Genomic DNA, 26,591 nt, shown 5'->3' with positions numbered 1-26,591 from the left:
AAGCATTCACCCTTATGAGCTTGGCAGTGTTCTAAACAATTGTACTCTGGAAGAAATTCCTGTAGTTCTTAGGGCTAATACAGAGTAATGTTCAGAACTCACTTGTTTTAACCCTAGAAACAATAAGAATCTTTTGTGAAATAGGCTCATGTTCAAACATCTTTATTTAATAAGAAATACATTTTTGTGTCTCATTCTGGGCAAATATTCTTTCATATTCTCATTACATTTATAATCATGCTGATAAACCGTAAATTATACATATTTTTACCCCATGTTTAATGCATTTTATGGATGATTTCTCATTAGAATTGGTGAATTCGATGCTCCTAATGCTTTAATTTCATGTTTTATACTTATGAGAGCATAGGAGAGCGAAAAGAACGAGAAACGAGCCAAAAATGGAGAAAATGGGCCAAAGTACGAAATCAACACGGCCTGAAGTCTATAAATACACCCTAGAGGAGGAAGAAAAGAGAGACGGAGAATGGGGAGTAAGGAATTACTCCGAAGAAGCTGATTGATCCATCTCAGAAGCCGGATTCATCATCAAGACTGAAGATCCCTCCTCAATTTCCCTTTAAGAGTTTTGGGTTTTCTTTATGTTTTGTATTCTTTATTCTTCTGAGATGTTTTCTTATTTAGTTATGAACTAAAACCCCTAAATACCTAAGGGGAATGAAACCTAAGACGAATCTTGTTATTATTTTCTGAGTCGTATGATAAATATTTAACTTGTTCTTAATTATGTGTTCTTAATTCTTGTTTTGATATCCCAGGATACTGATTCAAGACATGCTCTTGTCTAAGAGTACATTTACCATAATTAAGCGAAGTTGATTGCGCGCCTAGACATAGGGTGACAAGATTTTACATGATTAGGGTGAAACCTAATAAGGGGATCCATAAATTGAGTTAATGTAACCCTAGAGTGTTAATTAGAGAAAAGTCTCGGTTAATCAATCTAGGGATTAGACGTTATTAGTCTTGAATAGGGATAATAACATAACTTAGGGATCTCTACGGAACAAGTTGAATGAATAAATCGTCCGACTCGGAGCCAGAATAACAAGTAAAGTCTAGGTGGATTTTTCCTTAGGAATTGTCTTAAGTCAATCGATTTTTCCCAAAAGCAAATTCCCAAATTCTTTTCTCTATGCATTCTTAGTTTAGATAATTAGTTAATTAAAACAAAACCTCTTTATTCTTAGGCTAGATAATAAAAAGACAGTTATTACTAGTACTTTTAGTTCCTTTGGGTTCGACAATCCAGTCTTGCTAAAACTATACTACTGTTCGATAGGTACACTTGCCTACATCGCGATCATAGTTAGTTCAAGAACGAGTAATTATAAATATTTAAAACCTATCACGAAACCACGCGATCAAGTTTTTGGCGTCGTTGCCGGAGAACTAAGATATTAGGAACGTTCAATTTTTATTACTTTAGCCATTTATTTTTCTTACAATTTAATTTTATATTATTATTATTATTTACTTATTTACTTTTTCCTTCTCTTGACAGGTTTTTATTGTTTATGACTAGAAGAAACCCGTCGGGACCATTACTTTTTGACGAAGAAAATGATCGTACAGTTCGCAAAAATCAAAGAGAAATAAGGCGAAGCTTAAGATACACGAAGAACGAGCAAGAAGACGACACTCAACCCCTAACCGAAGAGATAGCTGAAAACCAAGGCAATCAGCTACCTCCTACAATTGCGGTTAATCAAAATCCTGCTCCACGCACTATGTATGATTATGTTAAACCTTCTTTAACAGGAACTGAATCAAGTATAGTTAGACCTACTGTAGCTACAAATACTTTTCAATTAAAACCTAATAATATTCAAATGATACAACAATTTGTTTAGTTTGATGGTTTGCAGGATGAGGATCCCAACGCTCATTTAGCCAACTTCTTAGAACTATTCGATACATTTAAAATTAATGACGTTTCTGATGATGCCATACTTTTTCGGTTGTTTCCCTTTTCATTGAGGAACAAAGCTAAACATTGATTGAACTCGTTACCACGAGGGTTAATTACTACTTGGGAACAAATGACTGAAAAATTTTTACTAAAATATTTTTCACCGGCTAAAACGGCTAAATTACGTAATGATATCTCTTCTTTTGTGCAGATGGATTTAAAAACCCTCTATGATGCATGAGAGAGATACAAGAGCTTACTGAGAAGGTGCCCTCACCATGGGTTACCACTTTGGCTCCAAGTACAAACATTTAACAATGGTCTGAATCCTTCGACTCGGCAAATGGTTGATGCAGCAGTGGGCGGAACCATTAACAATAAAACACCGGAAGATGCCATGAGTTTATAGAGGAGATGTCACTGAATAAATATCAGTGGCAAGTCATGAGGACAAAGCCAACAAAAACAGTCGGCGTTTATAACGTCGATTCGGTCACCATGCTCTCTAATAAGGTAGAACTCTTGAATAAAAAGATTGATGGTTTTCTTAGTTCTTCATAGGTTCACCTAGTAATGCAGTGCGAAGCAAATAGCGGTGGAACAAACCATTCAAAATACCAACCTTATGGCCACAGCATGGATAACAAGCAATTAAACTACATGGGTAATAATTCTTGACCTCAAAACAATCAATATAGTAACACTTATAATGCAAGTTGGAGGAACCACCCCAATTTCTCATGGGGCAACCAACAACATCCTCTCAAAGTTTATATCAATGTCAGAAACCCATTTCCAGAACACCGAGACAGCACTTAAAAATCAACAAGTGTCGATCCAAAGCCTCGAAACTCAGATAGGCCAACTTTCCAAACTAATCTCCAAACGACCACAGGGTAGTTTGCGAAGTAATACCTAACCTAACCCAAGGGAACAACTCAACGCAATTAATATTCAAGATGACGAAAGAGTCGTTGAGCCTGAACCAGAACCGAGGCAAGAAACTGTGGTAAGCAAAGTCAAGGTGAGGTAGATCAAAATACAAACAAACCAGTGACTGTCGAATATAAACCTCGTATGCCATACCCCAACGCGACAAGAAAAGACCGCTCAGATGAACAATTCGGTAAATTCCTTAAACTCTTAAAAAAATTACATATTAACTTATCGTTTATTGAAGCTATATCACAGATGCCAAATGCAATGAAATTTTTAAAAGAGCTTTTAGCAAATAAGAGGAAGTTGGACGAGATGTCGCATGTGGAGCTGAATGCAGTTTGCTCGGCCATTCTCCAAAATAAACTACCCAACAAACTAAAAGACCCAGGGAACTTTACTATTCATTGCTTAATCGGTAGTTTAGATGTTAATCATGCATTAGCTGATCTAGGGGCTAGTATCAACGTCATGCCTTACAAAATGTTTATGCAACTAGGTCTCGGGAAACCCAAACAGACTAGGACGAACATTCAATTAGCAGATAAAACTATAAGATTCCCTAGAGGTATTATTGAAGATGTGCTAGTTAAAATTGATAAATTTATATTTCCCATTGACTTTATTATTCTAGACATAGAAGAGGATAGCAATCCTCCCTTAATTCTAAGAAGACCCTTTTTAGCAACTGCTAAAACCATCATTAATGTTGGCACAGGTGAACTCACACTCCGGGTGGGAGACGAAACAATCACCCTTCAAGCTCGTAATTCTGGCAACACATCAGGAATTGAAGGTGATCATTTCAACCATTCTACTAAAACTAACAATATAGTGCAACCTACTTTGCAGAAAATGAATCTGAAAGAAGCACACGAGTCATTCTCAAGCAATAGTAGAGAACCTATTCATGAAGATTGAAGACTACAAATCGAGGAACTCGATGAATGGCAGACACACAAACTAATAACACCTGACAAATCAAAACTACGCTAAAACGAGCCCGATACCTCTCCAAACCAATTTAAGGTTGGCGATAAGGTCTTATTAGATGCCGCAGATCCCCACATTGTCACTACTACACCGAATGAGGAAATCCCTCTTACGGTACTCAGTATTTTTCCATTCGGTACGATAGAGGTGAGTCATCCCAAGTTCGGCACTTTTAAGGTAAACAACACCCGATTAAAACCTTATTTTGATGAGATTGATAGCAGGAATGAGGAGTATAAACTCCTCAAACCACCATGACCATTCACTAGAGAGGTAAGTCAAGCTTAGACTATAAATAAGCGCTGCTCGGGAGGCAACCCGAGCACTAACAATATTAATTTCTTTAAATTTTGGTATTTAAATCCTAACTTACTAATAGAAATCTTGAATATAGGTGTTTTCACAGAGACACGGCCAAGCACACGGGCTTGCTTAAGGCCGTGTGAAAACAGGGCAAGGATTTCCCCAACACGACCTACGATAAAACACCACGGCAGTGCAATATGGCTGTGGTGGAGCCTGCCAAAACAACACGGGCGTGCGACATGCCCTTGTGGAAGAACCATGGATAGACCTGTTAAAATAGAATGGGCGTTCGACACGCCTGTGCGGAACACTCGTGGTCGAACCTGTTAAATTAACACGGGCGTGGGGCTTGCACACACAGGCGTGGGAGAAGCGAACGAAGCTAGACACGGTCGTGCGACACGGCTGTGTGAACCCACATGCCCGAGGAACATAGGCGTGTACTAAATGTCAGACGCGCCCAAATTTGAAATTCGCGAATCACACGGGCTAAAATTGGGGCACACGAGCGTGTGCCCTGGCTGTGTGGCCTAAAATCTATAAATACCCTGCACTATTCATTTTCTTCCCCATTCAAAAACCCTAAACCTAGCCGCTGCAACTCCACATGGCCTCCCTGCCACACCCGTGCGTTGCCTACAACTCCATTCTCGACGAAAAATCTCTCCCCTTAGCGTTTGTTAACTCATTTTTATTGTATTTCATTGATTTATAATGATATTTATCATATTAATCTATATTTTTCATGTTATATCGATATTGATAATCACATAAATTTCATTTATCAAACAAGTTATCATCTTTCTCATGTTTAAAATCTTACTCATTACATGATTCCTACACTTCATTCAATTAGTTAGAAGTGAATATTCATGGCTAGGATAGTTGAAATAATCATGCATATTTTGTTGACATCTCTTTTCATTCATATAGTATTTTGCATTCCATTCCTTTCCATTTTTACTTATATTACCATGCTCATGCCACAAAGAAATGGGTCATTGAACTTATTGTTTTAATTGAATTTAGTAATTGTGGCTGAATATAGTTATGCATTTTCCTTTTCGAATTTAGTCGCATTCCTTTTATATATTATAAATTGTCCACTCATCAAAAGACGAATTGATGTTTCCACTTGCAAGTGCACAATGTCGTCTTCAAGAGGAAAGAAAACCGTCATACCTGCTTCAAAGAAGAGGAAGGTAGCGTCCTCTTCTGCAGGTCTAACCACAGAAATTCGTCACCCTCTTCTACAGTTTCCTCGAAGGCCCCAAGAAGAACTTTTCTAGATACTTCGGGCCCGACCCTTAATTGCGGGCCGTTGCATCTACTGGGCTTCCGTAGAACAAGTTCAGATGGCTAATGCGATTCGGGCGCTCTTAACCACCGACCTTTGGGAGCTATTTTTTGGGATCATCGAACTAATATACCTCGAGATCACGATGGAATTATGCTCAACGTTCCATCTTCAGACCGTAATGATGAACTACGATGATCCCGGCACGGTACAGTTTCGACTAGGGGGTTAGTCCGCCAGCTAAGCGTCCCAGAGTTCGGTGCGGCACTAGGCTTATATACGGAGGAGTTCAAGGAGGAGAATGAACTACATGCTCTTAGTCGCCATATACATTTCTCTCCCTCGAAGTGTTGGCACACTTTGGCCCCTAGCACGGCCTCCTACAATCCTAGTCGCTCCAAGGCATCAGTTCTCCTACCATCCCTGAGGTACTTACACGTTATTTTAGCTCACACGATTATAGGGAGGCGAGAGAGCACTGGCGTCATCAACACCCACGATGCCTACTTCTTATGGTGCATGTCACAAGGGCACGTCATCGACCTTGCCTATTTCATCGCCCTTGGGATTCAGCACCAGACTGAGTGGCATCGGAAGGGGGTTATCTCCATTGGCCCCTACGTGACTCGACTGGCGCGACATTTCGGGCTCCTCAACACCGCGGCCCAAGAATCATTCCTCACCCTCATCGGCCAGTTGTCTCCACAAGGCATCTCGAGTATGCTTAGCAAGAGGATGATCGAGAGGCACCAAGGAACCTACCCTCCCCAGTATCGTCTCGCCCAATCTACTGAGGAGGAGGCCTACGAAGACATTCCTGATAATGTCCTCTCACAGCACGAGGACCCACCGACTCAGCCACCACCACCCTCTCGTCCAGTTCATGCGACAGCTTCATATGCTGACATCTCTGAGTGCTTCACCCGATTCTAGCAGCATTGTTTTTAACGATTTGACAACATTACTGCAACCCTACAGCAGATTTGTCAGCACCTGCACATCTCATCGCCAGTCTCACCTATGAAGATGTGTAAAAACATTTATTTATTTATTTTTATTCTTTTAATTTTTATTAAAACTACTTTTATTTTTAATTTTATCTTTATTTTTTAGCATATTTTAGAATTTTATTTTTAATTATCAATTTTGGTTTTTCTTTATGAGTAATTCTCCTTCCTAATATTCCTAAAAAGTTCATGATTTTATCACAGTTATATAGAGCCCTTAAGCTCATCGTCACATAGGAACTAAAGCTCCACCGGGAAAGGTTCTCCAAGACTGCCATGTCCTGCTCGCCCACGACCATAGTTACCACTAGAGATAATATCCTTTTGGTGCAGGACTTATGGCCTAATGAACCTCTACGACCGCCGGAGTATCCTCCTCTACTCTCGAACCGATTCCTCTTCAGAACTCTAGTTCGAGGAATTCATCATACAGGAAGTTTCACTTCTCTCCCTATCTTAATTTTATATACTCTAATATCTATCTTTGTACATTAAGGGCAATGTACATCTTAAGTGTGGGAGGGTATTTATTTCATTATCAGAAAAATCCCTAAATGATTACCTTGTTCTCTTGAAAAGCTCTCATATCATATTTAGGATAAATTTTAATTGATTTATGATTTTGATTGATATATCTTGAATTAAAACATAGGGATTTATGCATTGGTTGTTTAAACTTTAAGACATTAGAGAATCAAGCATGATGAGTTGACTTTTAAGAATTTAAAATTATAGGTTGTTTCCCTAAGTCTAGGTATTACTTTGAATTGGAATTCACGGGTTTAAAAATAAAAAAAGCCATAATTTTTGTGAGATTTTTGAGCCTTTTGAGCATTTATTAATTCTTTCATGCTCACTTTTATTATTGCTTTAAGTGCGTCAGTATTGAATTATTATTCTAGAACTTGCTTGATTATGCATGTCGAGACCACACCATTTGATTTGATATATCAAAATGATTAAGGCACTTAGGATTAACCCTCTTGAGCCTAACAAGTCATTTCTTGTATTACCCTTAATATTAACCTTTAACCCGTTATTGTAGAAATCCCCTAAATTAATCCCTATTTTTGTCGAGATTTGAGTTGAATGGATTGTGTAGCTATGTTTTGTTCTTAATAGTTAGTTTATATTATTTAACTGGTTCTTAAAAAAAAACTATGTATACATATCTGTAATTTCATATTCTGAGAAGAAGCTCTATTGTACGCAAGTGAGGATTAACTCTTTTTCTATTTAGGCAATTTTTCAATTCAATTTTGATTCTAACCCTTCTTTCAGCTTGTGATCACACCCCCCTAACCAAGCCTTACTACAACCCTCTAAAAACCTTTTGATTGATGTATCATCTTAAATTATAGTGGTGGAGATTTGATTTTCATGCAAGCTTATGGTAATGACTTTTCATTATTGACTATTGAGTGCTTCATTTATTGTCCTTAAACACCTCGAGTGATTTGAGTGAATCTTTAGTAAGGATGTAAAACTCTGTGATAATCTGAATCAAAGGTAATTACTTAGATGCGGAGAGACACCTATGTTTGCATGATTAAATACTCAACTTGGAATGTTTGAAACTTTTATGTTCTTGTAGTTGAATTCTCAATGTATGATTACCTATGGAATATTCTGAGATATTATCGATAGAAATTATAAGTTGAGAAGAATTTATTTTGATTATGAGTTGAGAATTTTGCTTGAGGACAAGCAAATGCTTAAGTGTAGGGGTATTTGATAAACCGTAAATTATACATATTTTTACCCCATGTTTAATGCATGTTATGGATGATTTCTCATTAGAATTGGTGAATTCGATGCTCCTAATGCTTTAATTTTATGTTTTATACTTAGGAGAGCATAGGAGAGCGAAAGGAACGAGAAACGGGCCAAAAACGCAAAAAATGGGACAAAGTACGAAATCAACACGGCCTGGACCTCCTCACAGGCAGACCATACAGCCGTGTGCCACGGGCATGTCCCTGTCGAGCCCAAGTTGAGTCCAATTCAGAAAAGGCTAATTTTGAGGGCTTCTAGGCATTCCAAAGCCCATAAGTACACCCTAGAAGAGGAAGAAAAAAGAGATAGAGAAGGGGGAGTAAGGAATTACTCCAAGGAAGCCAATTGATCCATCTCAGAAGCCGAATTCATCATCAAGACTGAAGATCTCTTCTCAATTTCCCTTCAGGAGTTTTGGGTTTTCTTTATATTTTGTATTCTTTATTCTTTTGAGATGTTTTCTTATTTAGTTACGAACTAAAACTCCTAAATACCTAAGGGGAATGAAACCTAAGATGAATCTTGTTATTATTTTCTGAGTCGTATGATAAATATTTAAATTGTTCTTAATTATGTGTTCTTAGTTCTTGTTTTGATATCCCAGGATACTGATTCAAGACATGCTCTTATTCAGAGGAGGAATAGACCCTGTCTAAGAGTACACTTGCCATAATTAAGCGGAGTTGATTGCGCGCCTAGACATAGGGTGACAAGATTTTGCCAGATTAGGGTGAAACCTAATAAGGAGATCTATAGATCGAGTTAATGCAACCCTAAAGTGTTAATTAGATAAAAGTCTCGGTTAATCAATCTAGGGATTAGATGTTATTAGTCTTGAATAGGGATAATAACATAACTTAGGGATCTCTACGGAACAAGTTGAATGAATAAATCGTCCGATTCGGAGCTAGAATAACAAGTAAAGTCTAGGAGGATTTTTCCTTAGGTATTGTCTTAAGTCAATCGATTTTTCCCAAAAGTAATTCCCCAATTCTTTTTTCTGTGCGTTCTTAGTTTAGATAATTAGTTAATTAAAACAAAACCTCTTTATTCTTAGGCTAGATAATAAAAAGACAGTCATTACTAGTACTTTTAGTTCCTTTGGGTTCGACAATCCGGTCTTGCTAAAACTATACTACTGTTCGATAGGTACACTTGCCTACATCGCAATAATAGTTAGTTCAAGAACGAGTAATTATAAATATCTAAAACCTATCACGAAACCACATGATCACATGCCATACAAATAAGCCACCCTTCGATTCATTCTTTGGATAATTCTTTTGTATTATAATAGGTCCCTAGATATCAACATCATGAGCAGCATTTTTACGAACCCAGAATCTCTTTTTGAGCGAGATGTGTGTTTAGAGGGATCTCAGGATTTTGAAGATGACGAAGATTGTGAGATATCTTCGGATTTGTTAAAGATGGTAGAACGGGAAGAGAAACATATTCAACCTCATAAGGAGACAACTGAGAATGTGACTTTGGAAGAAAGAAAAGAAGTGAAAATCAGAACTTGGATAGCCAAGGAAACAAGGTGAGACCTCGTTAAACAACTGCAGAAGTTCAAAGATATCTTCGCGTGGTCGTATCAAGACATGCCTGGTTTAAGCGCTGATATTGCTGTACATCGAGTCCCTATAAGAGAAGAGTGCAAGCTTGTTCAACAGAAACTTTGAAGGATGAGACCCGATGTTGCAGTAAAAATAAGAGAACAGGTCAGGATACAATTTGATGCTGGGTGTTCTTACAAGTGGTGAATTACTCTGAATGGGTAGCCAATGTCGTCCCCATCCCTAAGAAAGATGGAAAAGTGCGGATGTGTGTGGATTACAGAGACCTAAACAAGGCTAGCCCAAAGGACAACTTCCCGCTACCCCATATTGACACTCTCGTGGATAATACGGCGGGTTACTCATTGTTTTCTTTCATGGATGGTTTCTTGGGATACGATCAAATAAAGATGCATCTTGCAGACATGGAAAAAACCACGTTCATAACCTTGTGGGGAACATTTTGCTATAAGATGATGTCATTTGGGTTAAGAAATGCGGGAGCAACGTATTAAAGAGCTATGGTAACCTTGTTTCACAACGTGATGCACAAGGAGATTGAGGTTTATGTCGACGATATGATCGCAAAATCCCGAACAGAAAAAGAGCACATATAGGTTTTGAGGAAATTGTTCTTGAGGCTGAAAAAGTTCCAGCTAAAACTTAATCCAACAAAATGTACTTTTGGAGCTAGATTAGGAAAGCTTCTCGATTTTGTTATCAGTGAAAAAAGAATTGAGGTCGACCCCGACAAAGTCAAGGCTATACAACAATTAACTCCGCCACGCACTCAGAAGGAAGTTTGAGGTTTTCTAGGAAGCCTAAACTACATCGCCCGATTTATTTCGCAACTAACTGAGAAATGCAACCTCATATTTCGTCTTCTCAAGAAACACAACCCAGGTGTGTGGGATGAAGAGTGCCGGAAGACCTTTGACAGGGTTAAACAGTATCTGTCCAATCCCCCAGTGTTAACACCATCCAACCCGAGTAGACCATTGATATTGTATTTGACAGTATTTGACCATTCAATGTGATGTGTGCTTGGTCAACACGATAAGACATGAAAGAAAGAAAAGGCGATATACTACCTCAGTAAGAAATTCACTGAGTGTGAGATGAGATATTCACCAATTGAGAAGCTATGTTGTGCTTTGGTCTGGACAACTCGGAGATTGAGGCAGTACATGTTGTATCATACAACTGGGTTAATCTCAAAATTAGATCCTCTTAAGTACATGATGGAGTTAGCTGCTCTGAATAAAAGGATAGCCCAATGAAAAATTCTGTTTTCTGAATTTGACATGGTTTACGTGAGCCAGAAGGCTGTAAAAGGGAGTGCAATAGCAGATTTTCTAGCCAGTAGAGTTTTAGAAGATTACGAGCCTTTAACTTTTGATTTTCCCAATGAAGATCTAATGTATGTGGCAGCCACTCAAGAAGACACTCTAGAAGATCATCCTTGGAAACTAAATTTTGACGGAGTGTCAAACGCTGTTGGTAATGGAATTGGGGCGGTTTTGATATCCCCAAATGGAGATCACTATCCATTCACTTGCAAATTGGATTTTGATTGCACAAATAATATGGCAGAGTACGAAGCATGTATCATGGGCATTCGTGCGGCCGTAGAGCGCAAAATTAAGGTGTTAGAGGTGTATGGGGATTCTGCACTAGTAATCTATCAGCTCAAGGGTGAATGGGAAACAAGAGACTCAAAGTTGATCAATTACCGAGAGCTGGTTCTGGACTTAATCAAGGTGTTTGATGATATCACTTTCCATTATCTCCCGTGTGATGAGAATCAGATGGCTAATGCCCTTGCTGCGTTAGCTTCCATGATTAGAACAAATAAACAAGAGGATATGAAGCCAATTTAGATGTGTATTAGTGATGCTTCAGCTCATTGTTACAATATCGACGAAGAGGAAGAGAGGGATGATCATCCTTGGTATTAGGATTTTCTACGATATGTGAAAAATCGTGTATATCCTGATCAGGAAATGAAAAATGATAAAAGAACGTTGAGGAGGCTGGCCATTGACTATGTCTTAGATGGTGAAATCCTTTATAAAATAAGGAAAGACCAAGTGCTGCTCAGATGTGTTAATGCTGTTGAAGCAAAAAAAATCCTAGAAGAAGTCCATGAAGGTGTCTGTGGGACGCATGCCAATGGGTTTACAATGACCAAAAAAATTATGAGATTCGGGTATTACTGGTCTACAATGGAAGGAGATTGCATCTATGCCAAGAAATGTCATAAGTGCCAAATTTATGGTGACAAGATTCATGTGCCTCATTCACCTCTTCATGTTATGACTTCCCCATGGCCTTTCTCAATGTGGGGTATGGATGTCATTGGGCCGATTTTGCCGAAGGCTTCTAATGGACATTGTTTCATCTTTGTGGTCATCGATTATTTTACCAAGTGGGTGAAGGCTGCTTTATATGCCAGCGTCATGAAGTTGACAGTCAGCAAGTTCTTGAAAAAGGAAATCATATGTCTATATGGCATGTCAAAGAGGATCATATCTGACAACACGTTAAATTTGAATAATAGTGTGATAGTGGAGGTCTGCAATCAATTCAAAATTAAGCACCACAACTCATCATCATATCGCCCAAAAATGAATGGGGCAGTTGAAGCAGCTAATAAAAATATAAAGAAGATTGTGGGGAAAATGGCTGAGACCTACAAGGATTGGCATGAAAAGTTACCATTTGCTCTCTATGCCTATCGAACATCGGTCAAAACTTCCACCGGGGCAACACCTTTCTCGTTGGTTTATGGGATGGAAGCAGTTTTACCTATTGAAGTCGAGATTCTTTCTCTCCGGGTTTTATCTGAATTGAAGCTAAATGAAGCAGAATGGGTCTAATCCCGGTACAATCAGCTGAACTTAATTTAAGAAAAGAGGCTGAGAGCTATCCTTCATGGTCAAATGTACCAGAAGCAAATGATGCAAGCTTACAAGAAGAAAGTTCGCCCAAGAATATTCCAGGAAGGGGACTTGGTACTGAAAAAGATTCTACCTATGCAAAAGGATTTCAGAGGGAAATGGATGCCAAACTGGAAAGGACCCTATGTAGTGGAGAAGGCTTTTCTGGAGGGCATTGATATTAGCAGAAATGGATGGTAAAAGCCTTCCCAACCTGGTAAATTCAGATTCGGTCAAGAAGTACTTCACCTGAAAAAGGAAAGGCCAAGGCAAAAACCTGAAAAGGGCGTTTTGAAAAAAAAAAGAGAGAAAAAGAAAAATGGAGAGGCCAAGGCGAAAACCTGCAAAGGGTGCTTTGAGACCAAATGAGTTTTTGAGTTGAAAGCCCGAAAAAGGGCAGCTCAAATTGTGAACAAGAATGGGGCATGTTGTGACCTTATTCTACCAGAATTAACAAGAAAGAGAAACATTACATCTTGAAAGCATCAACGAAATGCTTCAGACCTCTTAAACACATATCTGGCTCGCAGGGGTTTTCCAACAGTCCGAATAGAGAAGCTCATGCTACGATATCTAGGGCACCAATTTTCCATCTTATACATCTTTGGAATTCTATGGAAAATCGTATTCGATGAAAGTCGTATGTACGGCTTGGAGGGAGATCTTTCATATCTTTCGAGATCCACCCTACAATATGGGGTCAAAAAGCCAAAATAAATGATTTTAGCCATTATAAAAAGAAAATGGATTCTTGAACCCCTTTCACGTTCTTTTAGTAAAATCTGTTATTTTAATTGATTTTCTACCTTGAGCTTCGTTCTTAATAAAGTTTCATCTTGTCCATTTTGATAATTTTTTTCAAAGCATTTCCTATTGAAATATTGATTAATGGACTAATAACACTTTCATAAAAGGAGTTTTGCATATTACACTAGAAGCTTCTAAGTAGTGCAAGAACCCGAAACAGGTTAATTATTCAGAACCCGTCAAGCTTAAAGGTTAGGGTTACTTGAGAAGTAAAAATTTAAGTTAAGACTATTGCTTCAAATGTTTGTTAAAGAAATTAGTTGAACGAGAAGAAATACGTCTATGACAAACAGCAAGCAATAATCACTTAAACGTTAAAAAAGGCATTTCTCATAACATTCTGCATTTATACCAATGTCATTCGTAGTACATCTAGTTAGGAGCATTTGATTCATTTTGATCATAGCATCCTAATTATTTGACATAAGCATCACATCTAGCTAGGAGCGTTTTACTCATTTCGATCATAACATCCTAAATACTTGGCATAAGCATAGATACATGAAACCGATTTTACAGATTATGTTCCTCAAAGGACAGTGCAGTGTATCAGTGTAGTTGCGAGTCTTATCTCCCTAAGCAGTAGGGTAACAAGCTGTAAATTATGAATCTTATCTCCATGTATCAGCTATGGAGTAGATCAGAAATAGTGAGTCTTATCTCCGTGTATCGGGTATGAAGCGGATTTTAGCCACCAGCCTTATCTCTTTGAGGTAGCAAGAGAGCAGGTTGAAGATACGAGTCTTATCTTCTTGAGGTAGCAAGGAAGCAGACTACAAATTATAGATTTTCTCCATGTATCGGCTATGGAGCAGATCAGAAATGGTGAGTCTTATCTCTATGTATCGACTATGGAGCAGATTTTAGCTACCAGTCTTATCTCTCTGAGGTAGCAAGAGAGTAGGTTGAAGATACGAGTCTTATCTTCCTGAGGTAGCAAGGAAGTAGACTACAAATTATAGATCTTATCTCCATGTATCGGCTATGGAGCAGATAAGAAATGGCGAGTCTTATCTTCATGTATCAGCTGTGGAGTAGATTTTAGCCACCATCCTTATCTCTCTGAGGCAGCAAAAGAGCAGGTTGAAGATACGAGTCTTATCCTCCTGAGGTAGCAAGGAAGCATAATGCAAATTATAGATCTTATCTCCATGTATTGTCTATGGAGCAGATCAAAAATGGCGAGTCTTATCTCCATGTATCGGCTATGGAGTAGATTTTAGCCACCAGCCTTATCTCTCTAAGGTAGCAAGAGAGCAGGTTGAAGATACGAGTCTTATCTTCCTGAGGTAGCAAGGAAGCATACTGCAAATTATAGATCTTATCTCCATGTATTGGCTATGGAGTAGATAAAAAATGGCAAGTCTTATCTCCATGTATCGGCTATGGAGCAGATTTTAGCCACCAGCCTTATCTCTCTAAGGTAGCAAGAGAGCAGGTTGAAGATACGAGTCTTATCTTCCTGAGGTAGCAAGGAAGCAGACTGCAAATTATAGATCTTATCTCCATGTATCGGCTATGGAGTAGATCAGAAATGGCGAGTCTTATCTCTACGTATCGGCTATGGAGCAGATTTTAGCCACCAGCCTTATCTCTCTCAGATAGTAGGAGAGCAAGTTGAAGATACAAGCTTTAACTCCCTAAGCAGTAGGGTAACAGGTTGGAAATTATAGATCTTATCTCCCTAAGCAGTAGTGGAGCAGATCGAAGATGAGTTCCCAAACCGCTAAGGATGCAGTGGGTTAAAGCGAGGCCACTGGAAGAAATGAAGCATCAAGCGGTCAAGACTCAGCAGGACCGGCAAAATTGGCCCTTTTAAAGTCTTTGCTCTATTTTCATTACACGACAGTGAGCAAAGAGGGGCAGCTGTAGGGCCCAATTTTAGCCCAGGTCCAAAACCCATAAACAAATAAACAAAAATAAAAGTTCCAACAGCCCAAGATACAAAAAACGGAAGCCCAAACTTAACTAGACCCAAACCCCAAATAACCCAAATAAATCTAACCCCAAAGGGCCCAAAACCTTAACACTTTTTGCCAACCTAAGAAACCTTAGCCCCTAGCGCATGCAACAGCCGCCGCTCCTCCAACGGCCTCCGCGTCCCATGCCACTCGGACTTCCAATGCCGCACCACACGTACCTCCACGTCAGAGCCCACGTCCACCACGCCACTTGCAATGGAAAAACAGTTGTAAAAATGCTATAAATGTCTTAGAAAATCAATTGTAAATGAACCTTTTTTTTTGGGATGAATATATTGGACACAAAAGAATACACAAAAGCAATAGATCAATAGAAATCAAAATACAAAGTTTTTTTTTATATATACTTTTGACTATTTTTTTTGTTTTTCTACTTTTTTTACTACTATTGTTTTATTTTTATTTACCATTTATAAAATTAAAAAGGGGAAATTTTTACCTTAAATCCGCCACCATGTGCTTGGTGGCACAAGTGACGACGGATGGCAACAAGATGCGGTGGCCCAACGGCCAAATCCATGGCTGGAGTTCAGCCTAAAGGGAAGGCTTGAGAGAGTTTTTGGGAAAGGTTTAGTTTTTTTTTGGTTTTTGAGAAGAAAAATGAGTTTTTTTTGCAAAAATTTGGCTTTTATAAGGCCCCTATACGGCGCCGTTTTGGTGATTAGCTTTGGAGGCCAAAACGACTTCGTTTTAGCCTCTGACCTGAAAACCCGACCCATGGTAGCCTAGGATCCGCGTGTTTTTGGATTGAGGGTCTATTTGCGCCCTCAGTCCTTCCGCTTTTGAGGTTGATTCTTATGGGTCCTATTTTCATTTTCCTTACCTTTGATTTTTGCCACAAACTTTCATTTAGTTTTAATTTAACCCTTAAAACCATTTTTTTTGCCAGTGACTGATACGGCAAGTTTGGAGAAAGGGAATAATTTCCAATCAAGCCCCTCTCTTTTTTGCGCATGTTACAATTTAGGCCCATGGCCTTGCTTTATTTTGATTTTTCCCATTCAATTCTGTTCAGTTTTCAATTTAACCCTTTATTTATTTATTTTATTTTTATGCTATTTCTAAAATTTTATACTTTGTTCAAGATTATATTTATTTTTATTTATTTTCATTTTTATATCAAACTCATATTTTGATTAATTTAGTAGGCATGTTTCATTTTTTTTTTTTCGCTTTTATATCATTTCTATTTTATTATTTGTTAATTTGTTACTTTACTTCCATTTTTAAAAAAATTATTATTACTATTATTTCCTATTAATATCATTATCTCAACCTCTATTATTTTATTACTATCAGTATTATTTTTACTATTACGATTATTTTCTATAATTATTATTTTTACCTTTATTATTATTATTATTATTATTATTATTATTATTTCGTTATAGTATTATTATCATCATTATTATTTTTGCTATTTTCATTTTTTTTTTTTGAAGAAAACATTTTATTCAAAGTTTCCTATTTCTATGTTATGTGCTCATCCCTGCTTTTAAATTAAACTTTTACTAGATTTTTTTTTGGCTATCTCATTTATGATTCCTTTATTATTTTACCTATGGCAATTTGATTGTGTTTTGTTCTCATTGTTATCTTTTAATGTATTTATTTTCTTGTTTATTTATTTATGTCTTCGTATACTTGCAAGTTGATGTTATTCATTATTATTTTATTTACATTATTATTAATCGCCAAGTACGACCACTTTCACGTTTTAACCAATTTTTGATTTTAAATGTTACATAGATTGTATCCCTTTACCCAAATTCATATTTTTAAAAAAAGCTAAAACGAGGCAATATTTCGTGTTTGGGGAGTTTGAGAGACCATGCCCAATCGTGCTGGGTTTCGATTTCTCAATCGACTAGAATACAAAATATCATTGTGAAATTTCGTCTATGTTTTCTTAAATTAAAACGAGGTAATATCTTGTGTTTGGGGGGTTTGGGAGGTCGTGCCCAATCGTGCTAGGCTTTAATTTTCTATTCGACTAAAATCCAGAATATCCTTTTGAAATTTCATCCATGTGTTCTCAAATTAAAATTAGGCAATGTTTTGTATTTGGAAATTCGACAAATCGTGCCCAATCGTGCTGGGTTTCAATTTACCGTTTGGACCGAATAGTCAAATATCCTTTTTAAAAGTTTTAAGTGCATGTGTTTTAGAAATCCTGAGATGATCTTGTGTCGAGGCTTCGAAATATTGTATCCAATTGTGCTGGATGTAATATTTTATTCCTTCTAAGCGAGAGAATCTCAATATCCAATTCAAGTTATCCAAACGTTTTAAAGGAATTGTATTTTAAAATCTTTTTCAAAGCTTCAACATTAGGACGTTAATTGATCAATACGGTGCCAATTTTAGGCGTTGTGAGGGTGCTAATCCTTCCTCGCGCGTAACCGACTCCCGAATCCATTTTCTAGTTTTTCGTAGACCAAAAACATTGTTTTAATAAACTGAAATACTTTATTAAAATGATAGATCACAAGGTGACCCGATCACACCTAAACAAAAAGGATTGGTGGCGACTCCATTTTCATTTTAAAGTCGATCCCCGTTTTTCAAAATAAAAATGGTTTCGACACTATGGTTATCAATTTATCCATCCAGCACTCATGTTCAACCATTATCACGTTGTTTTTTATAACATGCAATTACTACATGGCTATGACCACCTAAATTGGACATAGAGCATACATCCAACAAACATGTCATATTACCAACCATGCAAGGCAAACAAACATAATCACATCATAAACAGTAGACATGACATGATTAGCTAGGTTTACAAGCCATAATCAATATGAGCCACATCTCATGGCCATATACATATAACTCAATATAAGTCAATATATTTGGCCAAATCATAATAATACATGTCAATAAACGAGATCCCTATACATGCCATTCACTTGAAATTTCTAATATATGCTTCATTATTCCAAAGGTAGTGATTTGATAGTGTGATGCTGCCTCCGACGATCTCCAACCTTGAAACTAACCTGACAAGCTAAAAGAAATGGAAAGGAGGGAGTAAGCTTCACGCTTAGTAAGTCCATATGAAAATAATAAGCAATTTATCAATATGCTTCCACCAATTCTTACAACTTGATCTCAAGGTAATACTACCATAATTGCCTTTTACCTATGTTCAGGTCAAGCTGTTTTCTCGAGTCACAGTCACTAAATTATTTATATCGGGAGTTATAGAACTCCAAATTAAGATCCACTAATTTTTCCAGAAACTACACTCACATATATTCTTACCATAAAATCTTTAGAATTTTTGGCATAGCCAATTAGTACAGTTTATTCTTTAAAGTTACCCTTTTTTTTGCTGTCTGACAGTTCCAACCCCTCTTCACTAAAAATTAATTATCTCATAATACGGGACTGGGATGATATTTTTGTCTATTTCTATTGAAAATAGACTCATTAATAATTTTAAGCATATAAATTATCACCCATAACTATTTTTTTACAATTTTTAATGATTTTCTCAAATTAGAACTGGGGATTTCGAAATCATTCTGACTCTGTATCACAAAATTTAAATATTTCATAATATGAAACTCCTTTGCTTACTCCGGTTTGTTTATGTGAAACTAGACTCATCAAGCTTTAATTTCATATTTTATTTAGCCTCTAACTCAATTTCCAAAATTTTTTATGGGTTTTCAAAGTCGGACTACGGCTGTTGTCCAAAACTATTTTAGTGTAAATTAACGATACTAGTTTATCACACCTTATTAATTCATTTTCACCACATCGGTAAAGATACATATTTATACATCATAAGTATAGATCTATAATCACAAGGTCATCGCAAAATCATTCTCATAAGCATGAATTACCTATTTACATTTTCACCAAATGTGTATCATAGACTGAAATCATTTCTCATGAGCTTGACATACAGACCTGTGTTACTCAACATGCTCATATTCATTCCTTACTAATCATACAACATGAATTGAATTCACATCTCATCAATTTCATGTAAGTACCTGTACTACTAACCACATGATCATAAGTTCTTTCATTTCGATATAAACCATAAATCTCCCGTTGAACCATTTGGAATACTACATGATATTTAATAGCCCCAAACATGGGATAAGATGTCGACGCCATGCCTAGACATGGTCTTACACTGGCTAGCACATCAAAGTCGATGCCATGTCTCAGAAAGGTCTTACACTGACTTTCATATATAGAGGCCGATGCCATATCCCAGACAAGTCTTACATTGGCTCTCATCTATCAGTGTCGATGCCATGTTCCAGACATGTCTTACATTAGCTCTCGTCTCAATGCCGATGCATGTCCCAAACATGTCTTACACTGGCTCTCATAATGTGGCCGATGCATGTCCCAGACATTTCCTATACTAGCACACATATCATGCAATGTCATGGCATGGATATCCAAATCTATTCCTAATGTTCAACTGGGAGTCTTTATTACATTAATTTCTCAACATGCGTACTCATATTCACATTCAAAACAATTTATGCAATAGCAATTCAATCACACATCATAACAATATAGCTGCATTATTAACATACAACTTACTTGTTTCAATGGAATGTCATATTCCATCAACATATAATTAAATAAAATCATAGCAAAATAGATTCCAAGTATATTAAAAATAAAATGGATAACATGTTTATTTAGTCACACGGGCTTACCTTGAATGCAATTTCGGCTAATTATTCTCTTTTTGTCCTTACCCTTGTACTTTCTTTATTTAAGCTCAAATCTTGATTTTATTGATCTAACATGATGAGATTCACTCATTTAATCATTACATTAATTATGACCGTTTTGCCCTTAGACTCTACAAAAATTATGATTTTGCCTTTAGGCTCATAAATCGATTTTTATCGAATTTCCTCCTTTACCAAGCCTAGTCGAATTCTTTTTATAACTACAGCAACTCAAAATTTCAATTATTTCACACATTTACAACTTATTTTACAACTTTACAAAATAGCCCTTTTTAGGTGTTTTTTATGAACACCACTTCACAAAAGTTGTTTATTTAACAACCAAGATTCATTTTCTTCCATAAAAATTCAGCAAACAACATGAATACTCTTAGGAAAAACCCTATACTTTCAACCATTTTGCAAAATAATCCACTCATTAGCTAGATTATGCTACAAAGGTCCCAAAAGTACAAAAATTATCAAGAAATACCATTAAAATCACTTACTTGCAAGGGTGAAGAGTGGCTGAAAATTCAAGCTTTCAAAACCCCTATTTTGCTGGTATTTTTTCTGGAGAGAATGAATGTAAAAAGATGATATCACTTTCTCTTTATTTTATTTTATTTCTAGTCAAACAAGTCACCAATTTCACCTAACCTTTGAAAATTTTCATTCCTTTGTCTCTATGGCCAGCCACCATGAATTTAAAGGCATATTTGCACTTTAAAGACCCCCAATTATGGTTCTCTAGCTATTTAACACATTTGGCTAGCAAAACAAAACTGTTGCCCCTTATGTGATTTAGTCATTTTTCGTAATTAAGCTCACAATCGCTAAAATTAATTCACCAAAATTTTCATGCACTTATATAAACATGCTATGAAACATAATTAAAAATAATTTCTCCGGCCTCGGAATAGTATTTTTGAAACCACTGTTCCGACTAAGCCCAAAATCGATGTTACAAATATAGCCTATAAATAGATTCTTTTACAACCTTAGAAAATACACCCATTAGAGATTAGAACTCATAACACATTTAGAGAATTTTGTATTTACGTTTTGAGGGTTCTTTGTTTTTGGGTTTTCAGGGTTTAGTTTTTATCTCCATCTTTTATACTCTTCGTTCTTTTTCCATTATAGTAAAATTATCTTTGTCTATGATTTTTTATCCTCTTTGAAGGGTTTTTCCATGTTAAATTTGTGTGTCCAATTTCTCAATTTATTCTGTTATTTTTTTTACTTGTTGCTTAATCGAGTCGATTCCAACAAGTGGTATCAGAGCTAGTTCAATTTTCATAGATCAACCCATTCAGAGATGGCAGTAATAAGGTTTGAAATTGAGAAGTTCAGTGGTGAGCCAAATTTCAATCTGTGGCAAGTTCGGATGATGGCAATTCTAGTTCAAATTGGCTTGAAAAAGGCTGTTATCGAGAAAAAGCCTAAGAATCTAAATAAAAAAGAATAGGAAGAGCTTGATGAAAAGACCTTGTTTACAATTCAGTTGTGCCTCGCGAATACGATATTGCAGGAGCTATTGATGGAGAAAACCTTACCCGCCTTGTGAAAAAGGTTAGAAACTCTTTATGTGACTAAGTCTCTAGCTAACTATTTAGTGTTGAAATAACGTTTATTTATGTTTCACATGAACGAAAGTAAACTTCTTAGAGATCACATCAATCAATTTATTACTCTTTTAAATAATTTAAAGAACGTTGAGGTTCATATTGACAATGAAGATCAAGCTATGCTATTATTGTGCTCTTTATCCCCTTCATACAAGTCTTTTTGGGAGACCCTGATTTATGGCAGAGACAAACTCTCGTTCGAAGATATGAATGGTCATTTGTTGAGTAGAGACAAACTCAGCAATGAGTTTGGTTTGGATAGCAAGGCAAATAAGCAAGCTTCCGTTTTGGTAGCATCAAAGAAACGAGACAAAATGTGTCACTATTGTAAAAAGTTAGGTCACATCAAAGCAGATTGTTATAAACTGCAAAATAAAAGAGTTACTGAGAGTAACGAAGAAGATGTAGTTGGTGCTAATTTGGCTGATGAAATCAGTGATGATTTCTTGTTAGTGTCAACAAGCGATAACTCCAAGCTCACGTCCGAGTGGATCCTAGATTTGGGATGTTCTTTCTACATATGTCCCAATAGAGAATAGTTCTCCATATACAGTTCGGTTGAAGTGGAGTTGTGCACATGGGAAACGATTCATCTAGTAAAGTAATTGGTATTGGCACTGTTAAAATTAATATACACGATGGGATGATTAGGACACTCTCAAATGTCAGGAATGTACTTGATTTACGAAAGAATTTCATCTCCTTGAGTATTTTAGACTTGAAAGGATGCAAAATCAATATCGAGTCAAGCGACATTAAAGTATCTCGTGGAGCTTTTATTTTGTTAAAAGGTAAAAGAACCGACAGTTTTTATATTTTAGAAGGTTTTACAGTGACCGATGAAATCGGACGTCCCTCGTCCATTACGGAGTCGAAGTCAACTTGTTTGGAGCGCAGACAACTTCGTCATAGGAGGGAAAAAGGTACGACCGTTTCGTTGAAGAGATATTCTCTTTTAGATACTTGAAAAGTTAAGGCACTATGTTCGTGAAAATCAGACCCGGGTTAATTTTGATTTGGCAGTGTACAAGTCGAAGGCTAGAAGTCTTCCAGTTTTTAAGCAAAGATTCGACTTAGTTAATTCCCTTCATAGTTCAAGATAGGCTCGTGACGAGCTTTGGCAAAGATGGCGTTGTGGAAATATGAGTCAAGGTGGAGATTTGTTGGGTATAACTCCTATTTTAGTCAAATTTGAGAAATAATCTTTCAGTTAAACTTTGTTTATTTGTTTCAACCAAACTCTGTTTATTTGTTTCAATCAAACTCTGATTAGTCTAGATTATTTTATATTATTATTTGGCCTATGAATTTAGCCTATAAATAGGTTTTTTTACAACCTTAGAAAATACACCCATTAGAGATTAGAAGTCATAACACATTTAGAGAATTTTGTGTTTACGTTTTGAGGGTTCTTTATTTTCGGGTTTTTGAAGTTTAGTTTTTATCTCCATTCTTTGTATTGTTCGTTCTTTTTCCATTATAGTAAAATTTTATTTGCCCGTGGTTTTTTATCCTCTTTGGAGGGGTTTTTCCACGTTAAATTTATGTGTTCAATTTCTTAATTTATTCAGCTATTTTTTTTTTCTTATTGCTTAATCAGGTTGATCCCAACAACAAATTTTGTAAATCGCTCATTAAAGAGTACTTTTATCTGTGTTGAATCATAACGTTTGTTGCAATGGTAATATATATTGCATTTATAAAAAGCAAATTTATATTCGAATTTTAGAGATGATATTGTTAGAAAGAGTAATCACAAATCTCAAAACGATTCATTTTCATAGACCTTAAAATGAAAACAAAAGATTGCTTAATTGCAAAAAAAAAAAATTACAATTCAACCTAAGGTGATGGGTCTCGACACATTCGTGTAGTTTTTGTTTTGGTATGATTAATGTATTTTTCATGTTCATTTATTGGTTTATAAAAACATATATTTTCAGAATTCGAGACTACCTCTTTCAATAATATCATATTTAAAGTTCGAATGTAAATTCTTTCACTAATAATACAATGTGCCTTACTACTAAGCATATGCATAATTACTTTATTGTCCAATATGTCGTCCTTTATGTATATCCCCCCGCACCATAATTCCACTCGATATTTAATTTTGGGCTCTTTTCTTGCTGTTGTGTCTCAATAGATATATCACTTGTTATCACCATCATCAATTTGTACCCTATTAATTCTTTTAATACATTAAACTATCATTCATGTTCATTTTACTACTTAAAAATTGATGTTTTTAAGATTTGTGACTACCTTTTTAACAATAGAATTATCTCTCTTTTGTGCAACTTGATTTTAACCTAATTAGTTTTGTTATTTTCAGTGCTTTCTGACATGCTGCGTAGTTACTTGACTGTCCAATATGTTGTCCTTTACGTATAAAGTACACCATAATACTACTTGATATTTAATTTGAGAGCCTTTTGTTTCCTACATTCTTTTAATCTCTTTTTCTATAATAAGTTATAATGGAGGAAAAAACTAAAAATTTGATTTGTCATGCTCCCATTGAAAAAGGTTAACAATGACGTAGAATTACAGTTTTATACCATCCTTTTTCGTTATAACGATATCATTCATGTTAATTTTACTGTTGTGTAATTACTTTTATCAACAACATATCTTCAAGATTCGTGTTGTGCTTATTGTAATAGGCCAATTTTGGCCTGGGCCCAAAACCAATAAAAATAAATAAAAATACCAAAAAAAAAGTCTAAAATAATAGTCCAATGTCCAAATATTACAAAACTACCCAATCTACAAACCCAATACCCAAGCCCAAATAACCCAATTAAACCCTAAGCCCAAAAGGGCCTAAAACCTTAACATTTGCAGTAAACTCTAGCTACTCCTTTCGCGCCGCAAACAACCAACAGCTTGGCTCTGTACCCTCTGTACCACCGCCTCGTGCCACTGTCCAGCTGGCTTTGTACCTGCAAATCAGACGAAAACAACAACAACAAAACGAAAAAAGAAATAAAAATGTTGTATTCTTTCTTTTTTCTTTCGGCTATAAAAAGCCATGAACACAATGTATTAGGGGGTTCCCTTTTTTTTGAACGAACACAAAAAAAACGAATGCACAGAATATCAATAGAGAAAAAGATTAAAGGTGATTTGTTCTTCTTTTTCATTCTTTCATGTATATCTCACAAAAATAGCAATACATAAAGGAGACTCACCATTTTCTTTGTCCTCGGCCACCATCGGAGTTTTCTTCTGTCGTGAAACCCCAAAAACTCTTTGGAGTTTTGTTCGGGTTTCAAGGCAGGCATACAAGGGGTTACGAGGGGAGTGGTCGATTGTTTTTTTCATTTTTAGGGTTTTCATCCCTAAATCTAAGTTTAGGGTTAAAAAGGGAATTAAAAAAGGGTTGGAAAGGGCGATTTTATACCTCCCGGCAGTATGAGACGATTCTCGGCAACGGATGGACGATGGTCTGATCACCGAAAATCGGGGACCCCAGAGAGAAATCAAAGGGCCCCACTCAGTTTTTTTTAAAACCCGAATAGAATGAAAAATTTTAATTTTTTTTTGACTTTTATACGTTTAAAGCCTGTTTCAGTGTCCTCAAAATGGCGCCGTTTCACCTTGACCCACGTGACTCGACCCGAAAATCGCCTAAGATCCGCGTGTTTTTGGACTAGGGGTCTATTTGCGCCCCTAGTCCTTCCGCATTTGAGGCTAGTTTCAATTTGATCCTATTACGTTGTTTTATCTTTTTAATTGTACCCTAGAATTCTATTTCTATTCCATTTCAGTCCCCATGTGAACTACGCCGTTTCGGGAATAGGAATAATTTCCCATTTAGTCCTCCACCTTCGCGCTCGTTTCATTATTGCTCATTTTTTCTGCCCTTTTCTTTTATTTATTTATTATTTATCCCTACAACTTCATTTTAATTTTGATTTAATCCTTTCTTTGTTATTTTTGTTATTTATTTATTAAATTGATTAACTTAATATTATTATTACTATTTTTGTTGTTTTTCACATTTAACTATTTTTTATTATCGTGTTATTAAATTAATTTTTTTCAATATTATTGCTATTATTTTTTTATATATATACCTATTTATCTAATATATATATATGTATGTATCTTAGTTTATCATTTATCTATGTATATCTTTTGACACAATTTTAAAATTATTTTATTTTATAAATTTGGCCCTTTATTTTATTATTTCACATTCTTCAATATCTTTTTATGCATTTATTCATTTATTCACTCGTCCTATTTTGTTTTAAGAATTGGTTTCTTCTCGATTGAGGCTCATTTTGTTGTTATTGTTATTATTTATTTTATTATGCATTTATTTTTCTTTAATTGTTAATCTTGGTTTAAATTGATATATGTTACGCGATTATTGTCATAGTATCTTATGAATCGTTTATTAGTACACTCATACTGTTGTCATTCGTTAGCATAATATTTGATTTGCATACCATTTTTAAATATTATATCAATTTTCACCCTAAATTCATAAAAAAAATTCTTTAATAAATGCAATATTTCGTGTTTGGAAATTCGAGAGATTGTGCCCTAAAGTACTGGGTTTCGATTTTTCTCATTTGACCCAAATGACCGAATATCTGTTTAAAATTAAAATGTATGAGTTTTGATTATCAAAGGATAAGCTTATTCTCGAGGGTTTAAAATGTCGTGTCCTAACGTACTTGATGTGACATTTTGTTA

At 36.0% G+C, this 26,591-nt stretch overlaps 1 protein-coding gene and 1 non-coding gene across 2 annotated transcripts; one reads left to right on the top strand and one right to left on the bottom strand.

The window, feature by feature from the left end:
- Positions 1 to 2,111: 2,111 nt before the first annotated feature.
- LOC128286035 (small nucleolar RNA R71) lies at positions 2,112 to 2,218 on the bottom strand. Its single transcript, XR_008276582.1, has one exon. It is a non-coding gene; the product is annotated as a small nucleolar RNA R71 (small nucleolar RNA).
- Positions 2,219 to 11,111: 8,893 nt separating this feature from the next.
- LOC108451146 (uncharacterized) lies at positions 11,112 to 11,687 on the top strand. Its single transcript, XM_017748877.1, has 2 exons — positions 11,112 to 11,307; positions 11,401 to 11,687. Exons 1-2 carry the CDS (start codon positions 11,112 to 11,114, stop codon positions 11,685 to 11,687), a joined length of 483 nt encoding a protein of 160 aa, XP_017604366.1.
- The last annotated feature ends 14,904 nt before the right edge of the window (positions 11,688 to 26,591 follow it).

Source organism: Gossypium arboreum, chromosome 12 (genome assembly GCF_025698485.1).
Source record: "Gossypium arboreum isolate Shixiya-1 chromosome 12, ASM2569848v2, whole genome shotgun sequence".
NCBI classification, from domain to species: Eukaryota; Viridiplantae; Streptophyta; class Magnoliopsida; order Malvales; family Malvaceae; genus Gossypium; species Gossypium arboreum.
Note: the sequence above shows the minus strand (reverse complement) of the source record. Positions and strands in the feature narration are given on the sequence as shown.

Coding starts and splice junctions, on each gene's coding strand:
- LOC108451146 (XM_017748877.1), top strand. CDS start 11,112: ATGGTTTACGTGAGCCAGAAGGCTGTAAAAGGGAGTGCAATAGCAGAT. Junction 11,308..11,400: donor CGGAGTGTCAAACGCTGTTG/GTAATGGAATTG, acceptor ATAATATGGCAG/AGTACGAAGCATGTATCATG.